The 12,894-nt window shown below is 45.0% G+C and overlaps 1 protein-coding gene across 1 annotated transcript in view; it reads right to left on the bottom strand.

The window, feature by feature from the left end:
* The window catches only part of arid2 (AT rich interactive domain 2 (ARID, RFX-like)), a 32,484-nt gene that overhangs the window by 17,854 nt on the left and 1,736 nt on the right, over positions 1–12,894 (bottom strand). The window contains exons 3-4 of the mRNA XM_035650119.2: positions 12,689–12,786; positions 2,298–2,431 (exon numbers count right to left, since the gene is read on the bottom strand). Of these exons, the coding sequence (XP_035506012.2) occupies positions 2,298–2,431; positions 12,689–12,786 (232 nt within the window). The remainder of the gene's footprint in view (positions 1–2,297; positions 2,432–12,688; positions 12,787–12,894) is intronic.

The raw sequence follows: 12,894 nt of genomic DNA, 5'->3' as shown, positions 1-12,894 counted from the left end.
GTTCAAAGCCCAGGAATGTCTGCAAAAATTAAAACGCCCAAAGACGATCTGCTTCAGCAAAGCAAAGAATCATCACTCGCACTTTAGTGCAACTCCAAAAGCCAAAACTATTGTGTTCTTCAATGTCTGAGTCATCTGCATGATGAAGGAGGGGGGAGATAAACCTTACTAGTCACAGACTAAATTCACCAGTTTGTTGTGTGTCTGTTCCCACCACCGGCATGTTTTTGGAGACAATCAGCCCAGCGGGCAGTGTGGGCTCATTGCCAGAGGCACGAGTCGCAACTGCAGAGCTGGAGGCACTAATCTACACTCAGGTGGAGAAGAAGAAGAAGAAGAAGAAGAAAAAAAATAACAAGTGCTTCCTTCTTCCTTTCATCAATAACTGCTGTAAGGACAGTCAATTACCTCAGCGGTGGACTCCACAACACTGTGAGGCTAATGGAAGGGTCACATTTAGCGTGCGAGCGCGGTGGAACGACACAAGACTAAAGAGGCTGGCGTTGGCCCCGCTGCACAAAATCATGCGGCTACTCAAGAGGCTGCTCTCTCATCATGAAAGCAGCAGTACGGGTAGGTGTTTTTTAAATGTATACAGCAATGATTAGGTGTGTACAAGAAGAAGAAAAAAGGGCCCGACAATTACTGCATTCTTCACACCTTGGTTTAAAAACAGCAAGGTGAGGACTGAAAATGAGTCACTGCATTGTAAAAGTAATAAATGTTAAAAAACAGCGGAAGCCTGCATGAAGTGGACAAACAGCAGAGAGCGTCGCTGTGGCGGAAGGTCCTCAGAGAGGTTTGTGAAAGGAACAAACACACCAGAGCAGCTCCACTTTTGCCATAAACGCTTTTTTCGTGTGAAATCCAAGCAGCCAATCTCACTTTAGAGGTGATGGTTCATATCAAAGTGCTCAGTTTGGAGATGACGCAGTGATCATGTGATTAACCTGCCTTTGACTGGCTAAAGGAACAGCCCCACTCTTTTGGGAGAATATGCTTTTGTTGCCTTCTTGCTCAGAGAGAGGCGTGAAAATTGATACCACTCTCATGCCTGTGCAGTCAATATGTAGCTGGAGCAGGCTGAGCTCTGTCCAACTAAACTCACCCTGACAATATCGTGTTGTGCTCTTCATATATGAGCTGTAAACACAGGGAAATGTCTAAGGACCCAATTTTCATGTCTGAAAACAATTCCAACGTGACATATGAGCTGGTGACAAAACAACATCAGGAGTGTGACGGTGGTTTTGGTTGTGCACGGTCGGATATTTCTCAAAGCTAAACCCGTTAACATTTTCGGGCAAAAGTGGCGCTTCTGGAGATTATAGGAGTAAACTATTGGAGTGTTTCACTCAGGTCAGAACAACCCAGCTCATTTGAATCTCACATTCAAATAAAGACTTGTCACTGACAAACTGACTGGAAAAAATATGATGAAAGGTGCAAAAGACGGAAGGAGGTGACTGAGGTGTGACTGTCACATTCCATCTGGTTTAGGATATTGTGCCATTCAAAGATGCTGGATTAAAAGACAGTGACTTTAGATGCCCAGGATGATCTGGCAGCGACTTAAATGCAATATGTTTTTGTATTTTTTAAATGGTGCAAATAGTCCGGAGGCTGGTTTGCGTCTGGATATTCTCAACAGTGCATATCGAAATTGGGAAGAGCAAACTGTGGATCGTTACCGTGTTAAGAAGATTGTGATATGATTTTTTGGGGGGGAAGATGGCCCACTCGGCATTTTTGGTGTAACCTAAATAAGCCTGACAGTGGATGTGCAGCAGAAGTTTGAAAATGATCTGTGACACAGTCGCCAAGACATTTCAGAGTAAATGAACCGAGCCCTTTCATCCTCTCCCTCCCTCAGCGTAGCGCTGACAGCCGCCGTCAAACAAATGCTTGTGCTTCGTCTACTGCTAAAGTAGTTACCACGAAGCCAACGTGCAGCCTGCCTTCCTTACTCGACGTGTTCTTGTGAACCAACGAGAAACTCCCTGACACAAACAGCTGTTGTTGTGGCTCTTTTCTATGCATATGCTTGACCCGTGGGATGACCAGTTCCCCCTCCATCTCACACACAGCTCTGATGCTTCGCTGTAATTACATCTACGTGAGGACCGAGGTGTTTGAGTTGGCCAAAGGGCAGAGAGAAGGAGAGGGGGGGGACAGGATGAACATGACGATGAGAAACGGGAGCGAGACAGAACACAATGAGCCTAAAACTGAATCCACGGCCGAGGCAGAAACAGAGAGTGAACTCGACTTTGCAAAAGCATGTCATGACCGCCTACCTGATACAACGTGTTGCTGGTAGTTATAGTAGTTGGGAATTGCACCGATTGGAAGAGAGGCTTTGGGATTCCCCGGCGGTGCTTCGTCATCGTCCTCGCCGAAGTGGTGGACTTTCTCATACTTCTCCAAGTATCTGCAGGGGGAAGGAGAGAAAAAAAGGGAGAATTTTTGCTCTACTTATAAAAAAGACTACACATTTCCTGACGAGCACCACGGCCGGGAGGTGATACTGTGTACGAACTAACTCAATGTATGGACTTTCTATATCTGGACCTGGCCTCTATAACAGTTTACTTCACTGTCTTCTTCCTCTATTTTTCTATCCATTTCAGGCCGCTGCTGCAGTCATGTTTTGCAGTGTAATCAGTAAATTAATGTTCTATAAATCCCCTTTTACGTTTATACATGGAATATTGTGCTGTGGTCGCCAAAATTTATTTTGCTAGAATTATAAAGGGGTGAGAAAATAATTCCCTCTTGAAAATTCAGCACTATTATACAAAGGCACTGGGACATGACACTTTGGAGCCTTAAGATATCACACATGCACCTTGAAGGCATGTTCTTTACAATCTCCACAACTCACTTGTTCTTATTTCAATGCTACTCTGTGGAAATGTTTTTGACTGACATGTAAATAATGTTTTTTCTCCCACCCAGATAAGGGGGGGCGGACTCCGATCTGCAGTTGATGCCATACAGAGAATCCTCAAACAAGACTTGTGAGAACGTTCAGATGTTCAGATAAAGACAAAAGAGTGAAAATCAATCACCCTTTCTGTAGCGTATTGCATCACAAAGGCCACACACCTGCGCACACTGTCCAGGAGACGACGTGCTGTAACCACAAAACCCACCACGCGATTTAAATACGCGGCAGTTGATTTATACGACTGTGGAGAGTGATCTACTGTACAAGACCGCTCCTGTGACATTACAAGTCAAACAGCCGTCCTTTGATGCTTGCAATTCCAAAATGAGTGTGGAGTGACAGGCCGACATTACTCACTTGAAACGGGTTCATGAGCTAAAAAGAACAACGCTTAAAAGGGTTTAACTTCAACTGAGTCAGACAAAAATTGTACATAGATGAACAATTGGTAGAAAGGAGGAGGAGGAAGAGTTGCCGTGGCTGATCAGATAAAGAGTGTCAGCCACAGAGGATATCCAGAGAAAATCGGAGGGAAAAAACTTCAGTGTCCCCAGAGTCCAACAAGGGCAGAAACGCCACAGCGACGAGCACTTGAGAACACAACGTGGAGAAATGACAATGCAACTTGAATTCAAGATAAAAATGTGAATCCACTTGGGAACTCCGTGTAGTGTAAAACTCAAAAGCGTGAGGCCAACATTCTCTTTCTCTGAGCATATTACAGTTAAAATCTTATCTCCCGGGGCGAGCTTTCACCTGGTACTGCGAGTTTAGAAGTTGTTTTTGTATTTTGAGTCACTGATAACCCCCTTTTTACCAGATATTGCGATTTGATTTGCGATTCGCACGCGCGCGCGCGCGCGCGCACGCACGCACGCACGCGCGCACACACGCACACACGCGCACGCACACACACACACACACACACACACACACACACACACACACACACACACACACACACACACACACACACACACACACACACACACACACACACACACACACACACACACACACACACACACACACACACACACACACACACACACACACGTTGAAGAGGAGAGAGCTCTCTCTCTGTTAGCAGTCTGTCTCTTTAAGACGGTGAGACATTTTCATACGGAGTCTCAAACAACTCTTGTGTGGTTCTGTGTTCGTCACTACTGTCACTGACTTTTTGGCCGTACACTTGTCATGTAGCCGCTGTTGCACTGTGACAAGCGTTGATACAGGTTGCTGGTGTTGCCGCGTGAAGCAGCAACGGTACCACTGCATGTTCTGCACAACACCTGACGCTGCGCAGCATCACCCTTTTTAAAACCGACGTGCTGTTCCTCTTCGAGACTAAAGTCTACGCTGTATCAGTTTCCGACTGTTCTGTCGAGCTTGAGGACATTGCGCAGCAGGTTTGTGCAGCGTGACTGATGCTTGTTTTGGAACCGAGGGCTCCACTCGCTCGCGTATCACGTGACCTGTGTAATCGCGTCCCTTGCAGTTAGAAAATCGGATTTTATCATGTCGCGATATTATCGAAAATGCAATTAATCGTTAAGCCCTACTCAGAAGTGCTAATGACCAACTGAAAATGAGCATTACACAACAAGAGTAGGAAAGTAAGTCGGAAAGCAATATTAGTAATGACTGAGATGTGAAACATAATGCCATAGTTCAGACAGCACACCCTTCGAAGTTGTCGGCTTGTTGAGCAGTTTACACCTCGTGACTTGCCGTCTTGGGACTGGCCATCTTGCGGCCGTTGCGAGTTCATACCAAACGACTGACCAGCGACAGAAGGTCACACACTGCGTAATATCTCACAGAGAGAAACGTCCCGACTACGCCGTAGGGGTTACCGATTTGATGTTTGATTTTTAGCTAACCAGGAAGGAGCAAGAGGTAAAGTTAGTTCAAACTACTAACACAACTGTAAAAGTGTTTTTTGAATTACACCACTGGGGTTGAGATGGCAGACGGTCAACATGACTTTGAGCCCAGCATCCTGATGATTCACTGTACTAATCCCCATATGTGCCAATTTGGTCGACATCGCCCAACCCTAGAACACCACTTCTCATCTCAACTTTGCAACAGTGGAAAGTACAAAACAAGTGAACTGGCTGCAACATAAACAGCAGTGTTCCAACATCAAGTGAGGGATTCGTCTTTGACTGTATCACATTTTTAAGAAGTTTGCACTCAAATCTGGGGAAAAAATATCCTTCATCAGCATATGATAAAACACTCAGTTTCGACGCCAAACAAGCGTGCGCACACACTTGCACACACGTGCAGCAATACACCTCGGCAGTGAAAGTGTGGTGAACCCTCGCCTGTGCGGCCGTGAGTCACCGAGCAAAGCGGCTGTTCCCGAACGAGGCCCCCGCTTGTTCATCGCAGGCCAAGGTAATCCCCCGTCCGCTGGCTGCCGGGTGACACAGCGGACTATAAATACACTCAGCCTTCATTTGTAGAGAGTGAGCGAGAGCGACGGAGAGATAGGACGCGGTCCCGACTGCAGCGTCATCCACGAGCAAGAGAAGAAGAAAAAGAGAAAAAAAGGCTTGTGTGGAGGCATGAGAGAGAGAGAGGGGAGAGGGGGACTGACTGCAGCTGCTTGTGTCTGCACTTCCCCTTTTTCATACATACATGATGAAAGGAACGTCGACCCCCTCCTCTTTTAGTAGCATGCGACTACCAACCAACAGAAACCACAGGATATTCATGGTTTAAAGATGAGCGTATAGGGAAATGTGTGTATCATCACCAACAACGGTGAAGTAGGCTTTTCCTGCAAAACACTGCAAAGGGGTGAGAAACTAGCAAGGCATGAGACGTGACGCACAGACAAGCAGCTGCAAACTGCCACTGTCGTACTGTCATTAGTGCCGTGTTATTTACAGTCACCTGGATCACACTAGTGCACACTCCTGGCTTCAGTAACTCCCAGCTGCCTACCTGCCCAAATGCCCTCAATGTGTCAGTGTGTGGGAGTCGATTGCCCCCTGCTGGACATGGACGCAGACATACATGCATGCACGCACGCTCCATACCGCGTACAACACAGATCATTTGTTTTGCAAAAATAAACTTAAAAGTCGCTATCGAGCATTAAAAAAATGAAAGTAAGATGACTGGCTTCGTGTCGAAGACACAGTTTGCAAACTCTTGAGCGACTGAAAAAAACCCAGAAGCAAACGGTAGAATTAACCTGAGGAAGTATGCGGTAAAAGCATTTCTACATTTTTTGATTTTGCAAACATCTCTATTTCAGTTATCAGGCTGGTCAATCTCAATGGGGCTGTAGCTCAGTGGTTGTGAGTATTTCTTAAGATACAGACTATGCATTTTTTTGCAGTTGAGAAAAAGTTTCACAGCGTTGCGAGTCGCCCCTCAGAAACCAAAAACGCGGGCAATGCTCGTCTTAAAAAAGTGCTTGTCTTTATCGATTACATCTTTTTGGACAGTAATGTCAAGGGTTGGTGATGGCCTCTTGCTGAAAAAGACGCATGGCTGCTCGTCAGTGTGAAGGTGCACCATCCACCTTACTTGGAAATATTCCTGATGACCACTCAAGTACATTCCTCCTCAGTCTATGCATTTTGTGTTATAATAATTCTGAAAGAGGCGTTGCTTATTTTTTGGCTGGGATTGTAAATTTGCTTCCAAATATTAATCCTGTCCCTCAGTACAGATCCCATGCAGCTGCTATTCATTTTGTGGAGTCCACCGTCTCCTTTGCGTCAGGCTCCCTGCACGAGTTTTGGGCCGATGCATTCCTGATCGTACCCAAGCGAAGGAGAGATCTGCTCTGGGGCCGTGGTCGGTGCTGATGTTTGGTCCGGATTATCTGGTAATGTGAGGGGCTTACAGATCCAGTCTTAAACCTCCCAAACGGCTCACTGACACATCAGGGCCAAGCTGGTAATAAACATGGTTGATATTTACAAGAGCCAATGAGAGAGAGAAGTCTACAAGGAGAACGGCTGATTGTGTTGCCAAGCAACACTAAACATTCTAGCCCTTGAAGCTTACATTAGCGAGCATGGGACTGTTAACAGATATTAAAAGCTGACAGTTAAAATCTCACCTCCAGGGCAACAACCAGTTTTAACTGCACCCCCCCCGAACATATTCTCGTCCAGATCTTCTGCTTTTGTTTTATTTGTTATTTTTTTCAGTGTTAAAATCGTGCTAACATTAAAGTGAGTTACTGGCTCAGGTTATACGAGTGGCACAGATTAGGAGGAAAAAACAACTCTATGCTGATCTGCTGGGATGTTGGTGTTATGTCTAAATTACCAATGTTCCAGGTACAGGAATGGACAGGACAGTGGTATTCAGTCCGTCCCTGCCATGTAGCCACGTCGCCAAAGCCTTATGTGTGATAATGTTTTGTTTTTTTGGTTATGCATGGTGATGACAGCCTTGCAGGTGGTGCAGTCTTATTTAGCCCCAAAATGCTTAATGAATGCATGTGTGTTCGTAACTAAAAAGGCCCTGTGCAAATAAAGCCTGTCCACTTTTAAAGTGGTAAGCCAGATTCTAGCATACAGGGCAGATCTGTCCATCTGCTTGTTAGCAAAGAGACTGCGCGAAGGAGATTAGGCTATCATTGGTGGCCAACACTGCTGGAGGGAAGGTCAAATTACAGACCAGCCAAAAAAGCACAAAGTCTCAAGAGTCCTCAGATCGTATATGTGATTGCAAGTTTGCTCAACTCTTTTTCTGTTAATGGCCACATTTATTAGACACTTTACTGGTGTTATATCTTGATGTTTTCGTATCAGCAAGAAGATATTTGTGGTTTTAAACACATCATCTATCTCAATGTGATTTTCTCTGATGCTCTAGCAAGAACAGAGCATTTTGAGTCTTTCTCTGAACATCTCTTTGGCTGTTTTCTCTGAGTGATACACAGCCAGGCCAACCACAGGTGACTGTATAGTTGTTACCTCACAACCGCACTGAAGTCTTGATGGCTTGTTTAAAAGCCATGTTTAATGAATACAGCCTGCGTGCTCAATGGATATGGCATTTCATACTTTCACAGTATTTATATTGCACCTAGACCTGTTTAATAATAGAAAACAAAAGATGGAAATCTCATTTTCTTTAATACCAGACTTTAAAGGTGTCTTCATTAAAGCTGGAAAAGACAGGCCTGCACAGCCTTGTTTGTCCCTGTAACTGCTTATCATCTGAGCATCTTGTAAATCCAAGCAGTAGAGGCCGGGGAATAATAACTCCGCTAATGCGAGCCAGATCAAAGGCCACCTCATACAGATGTTTCAGGTGAGCGGGATAATGTATCAACACAAACAGGCAGCAGAGCAGGACCACGAAGACATGATGGCAACTTGACTAATGTCATATCTAGGGGTGAAAATTTTAACTCGCCGAGCAGAAAGGGGGAGAGAAATGCATCTGTGATATATGGATATTTCTATTTTTAGTAGAAAGTGTGAAATTACACTTCTATTTAGTCCCTGTATGAGGCACTTATATTTCTGTCTCTCTACAGCCTAGTTAACCTAAGAGTTTCTCAGCCATTGGTTCAGAAACTCACATGGCATTGTTTGATATGGAGAGAGGGTCACAGGAGATTTATGAGGCTGAGATGATACATTTTTTAAATCAAAAATTTTGTTTCAAATATCTTTGACAATATCTGCATTGCTGGGTTTTAGGGTCATTAAGCCTTCCGTGCTTAGAAAAAGACATGACATAGCCTTTGACAACAGAAGCACTGTGTCAGTGCTGGGCTCATGGGAGTTTTGACCCTAGCAGTGGGGTCACAAGTCTAAAACGGTTGAGGAGATGCATGGGTAACTGCTTTGGTGTTAGCAGGGGAGTTGATATTAAAATGTCAAGGATTTCTGAAATCAGTGAATCTGTCAATGGAGTTGCACCTGCTTCACACTGCAAACAGTTGAGGGAGGCATAGCTGAAAGTGTGGTGTTATCATTTAGCAGTTACAGAAGCAGCATGGTCCAATTCGAAAAAAGAAAGATTGTTTGGCAGTGGTTGAATCCGCAGAAAGGGGTATTGTAAAGTTTGTTTAATAACTGGACAGTATAAAAAAAAACTGCCCATGGAAAACAAGGTTAAATGCCCAACGTGCTCATAATGTAAAGCATGGGTCAAAAGGTGAAGTCTAAAATACCCAATTTACTCATCAAATCAAAGTTTGGTTTAGACATGTAAAAATGTCCTTTAAAGAACAATATTCCTCACAACCGACGCAGACATGACGATCCCAGTACAACATTCTCCCTATAATGCAAAATAAAATAAATTCTTCCACAACACATTTCCAACGATGTGTAAAAAACACAAACCTCGTGGAGATAAAAAATGATAGATGACTGGAGCATTTCAGCTCTCACAGAAGCATTTAATGAACAGTTCCTTGATGTCAGTGCCCCCTGGGCCTGATTCCCTCCCAATGGGGATGCAGTGCAGAGGGCAAACAAAGGTTGAACCAGGGTATCTGTCACCTGACTAAGTTCTGAGAAATAATATGCTGTAGTTTTTTTTTGGGGGGGGGGGTCAAAGTCAGGCTGTAGCTACACCAGAGGCCTTATTTCAAAACAACCTTCATTGATTCTCAAATTACTGCAAGAGCCTGGATGAACTGTACTGTGTTTTTACTGTAAAAAAAATAAAATAAAATTCAGGACTCTGTTGCCCCACGAGGGTTGAGAGCTTCACACAAACCAATTTCCAAATCATATGAAATGGATGACGAAAAATCGAGATGTGAAATCGCATTGACCGAGAATAGTCTAAATCAGTGTAGTCTCAGGAAAACTGGAAGCGACCTATAGTAACTTAATCCGGGTGAAACAGAGTGAGCAGATGGAGAATATAAATGAATGTCAAATGATAGAACTGTGTTAGGGGTTCTGTACAGTCACGGGAGTATATCGGTCAGCTTCAGATACACATTATGCCAATACTCCTTTTAAGAAATTGGTTGCTCCACAACACAATGAACACTGTTCTAAAACTTTTAAAGACCCTTGAAATTGTTGTCAAAATTTCTAACTTTTTCATGGTCGGCGGAAAGCCCTGCTTTATTTAACACTTGTCCTTTTGTGTTTAGAGGCTCTGTTGGACAACATCTTACTGTATGTCTCACTGATCAATAATTCCCTCGATCTCACGGAGTGAGCCGAAAACAGACCTTCATTTCTAGTGTGTCAGTGTGATTTAATGCCAACGCTTTGATCCAGAGGATGACTCCTTAGGCCCCGAATGCTGAAATGAAATCGGCGCTATTGGTAGGACTGATCTCACGGCGGCGCCTCAACAAGTCGAAAAAAAACAAGCCTGGAAAGGGTTTCTGGCGAGCATCGCTGCCTTATTACCGAGTGACATTCAGATATCAAATAGACTGCAGGAGGAGCTAGCACTGAACTCCTGTGCTGCTCTGAGTGGGAAGTGCTGACCGGAGAGATCCACCTATTCATTCAGACACAGAAACTTGGTCGCCGGTCAGAAGATCCAGTGACAGAAGAGTCACAAGTGTGATCCCCGTGGCAGCGGTGCATCCACCATTCCTACCTGCTAACTAATTTTACTTCACGTGAGGGGAGGGAAAAAAAACCCATCAGGAACTTAAGTTGACAAATGTAAGTTGGGCTTGTTAAAGTCCACAGATTACCAAAATATAGCACAAAACACACATCTAGACATTATTTGAGTTGTCAGCACATCAATACTAACGTCTTTAAAATGTAAACAGCTTCAAATGCCCAGGCAGCCAGGATTAACACCTGATATCAGCAAACACCCACCCAGCATTACAGTAAGTGTCCTTGAGCAAGACCCTGAATATGAACCAGCTCCAGTGAGCGTGCATATCTACTGTGTAACTGGCTGTGACCCCTGAACTCCCTGGATGATGTCAAACTGAAAATTCCTCCCACGGTGGACAAGTAGCTTACCCGATTTTTCATGGCAAAACTGGTCACAGGGAAGTAAGGGGGGGGGGGACGGACAACAACGCACAAATGATTAATGTCTCTATCATACACACTCGTGTCAGCATAAACGAAAAAGTAAAAAAAGCAACACGGAGGAAGAGGGAATAGTCTATTATCAGCCTTGTTTGAGGCAAGATCAGTGACATCCACTGCACCGAGCAGCCTTAGATAAACTTTACACAGTAGATCCAACGGCTGTCGCGAAACCAGTGCCATATGCAACGTGTCGGGCCTCCTCCACCAACCTTTCCAAAATATTTTGAATAAGGTAATAATTACCATCGCTTAACTGTTCCAGGCAACAACGGTGACTATTTAAAAAGCACAACAAGGTATCAGCATACTGGTATTTATAAACTGCTTTCTGACACAAGATACTAGAAACATTAGTTGGCCTAATTGTGTCCAAGGGAAAAAAATTATCTTTTAGAAGCTCAACAACTCAGATAGTCAGTTGATTTTCTGTGACAAGTACTTAGTAAACAAACGCATCTCTGAATGCTGTTTTTCAATGAGCCAACGAGGTTAAGTCCCCTCATTAACCACATTAAAGAAAACCCGACACACTTGTACTATAGGTACTTCCACCGGAGTCACACACCTCGGTCTAGAAAAGAACATGTTTTAAGTATCAGTCGTTTACACTTAATACATAACAGTCTGATGGTGGTTTTCCTTAGGCTACTCTGAGACCTCAAATGTAATAATTTCATTAGCGTTGCGCTGCAACGACACAAGTGCCTGAGGTCTTTCTCTGCTGCAGCCAACGCTGGTTGTTGCATGTGAACTTTTGAGGGAGCCACAGGTCTCGTGAGCTGTGCACCGCTGGTAATCAAATTGGCCCGGCTGCACTCGCAGTTCGCCACCGCCTCCCGAATACCGCGACGCTTGGTATGAACGCGTGGATCATTGGCCTCCGATCGGGTTATCAACCAGTGACCTGCATTCGCCCCCTGAAACCCCCGCGAACATTTTTCCTCCACGTAGGTGTAATCCCCCCTCGCAGGCAGGTGCTGCTGATGGGAAACGACCATTGCATGAGGTGCAGCAGGAAGAAAAGGGAGCACAGAGAGAGATTGAGAGAGAGAGAGCAGCAACACCAGAACCGCAAAACGCCAGCTGTTGGGGAGAGCTGCGCGCACGCCGGGCTCCCATCACCGGCAGCTGACTGCGTTTAGGTCTGGAAGCTGCGTGCAACACTACTTACAACAGCCAGATCCGCTCGATCGCCGGATCTGTACGAGAAACCAGATTTCCCCGTGGCCACACCACTTTCAGAGAGGAGTAACCAGGCAGACTTGACAAACAAAAAAATACATTTGCCCTGCTTCTTTCATAAAGATACACAAAATGCACGCTACATACAACAGCCAGACCCGCTCGTTTACTGGATCTGTACGAGAAACCAGATTTCCCTGTGGCCGCACCACTTTCAGAGAGGAGTAAGACTTAACGAAAAACAATACATTTGCCCTGTATCTTTCATAGGAGAGATCATAATGTCTAATGATGCAAAAGAGGCGAGTGAGTACACATCTACCACGCTGTGGCAAGTGTAGACATTATACACTTTGCTGCTTCCACTGTGTTGCACTCGTGCACAGCTTTCCCCGGCAGAGGAGAGCACACAGGCCCGGGTGCTGCTGCTGCTGCTGCTTGGCGCCGCGTCTTCGCGTTTTGTAAACACTTCCCACATGCTACCTGCGAGGAGCGGGAGCTGCGTGGCCCCCGGCCGGGCTCTACTCACCGAAGGTAGTACTGTTTTAAAGCGAACGCAGCGTTGGAGCAGCTCCTGGGAAAGTTGAACTCGTCTCCGAGTTCGAGCCACTGGTTTTTGTCCGAGACCTGCGAAAAGGGGGAGGAAAAAAATGAGTGCGTCAGGGAGATTGTGGATAAAGGGGAGGAAAAAAAAAAAAAAAAAAAAACACCGGCAACGACAACAAAAAGAGCGGT

The sequence above is a fragment of the Scophthalmus maximus genome, chromosome 12 (genome assembly GCF_022379125.1).
Source record: "Scophthalmus maximus strain ysfricsl-2021 chromosome 12, ASM2237912v1, whole genome shotgun sequence".
Classification (NCBI taxonomy): Eukaryota; Metazoa; Chordata; class Actinopteri; order Pleuronectiformes; family Scophthalmidae; genus Scophthalmus; species Scophthalmus maximus.
The sequence above is the reverse complement of the archived record's forward strand: the minus strand, read 5'-3'. Positions and strand labels throughout refer to the sequence as shown.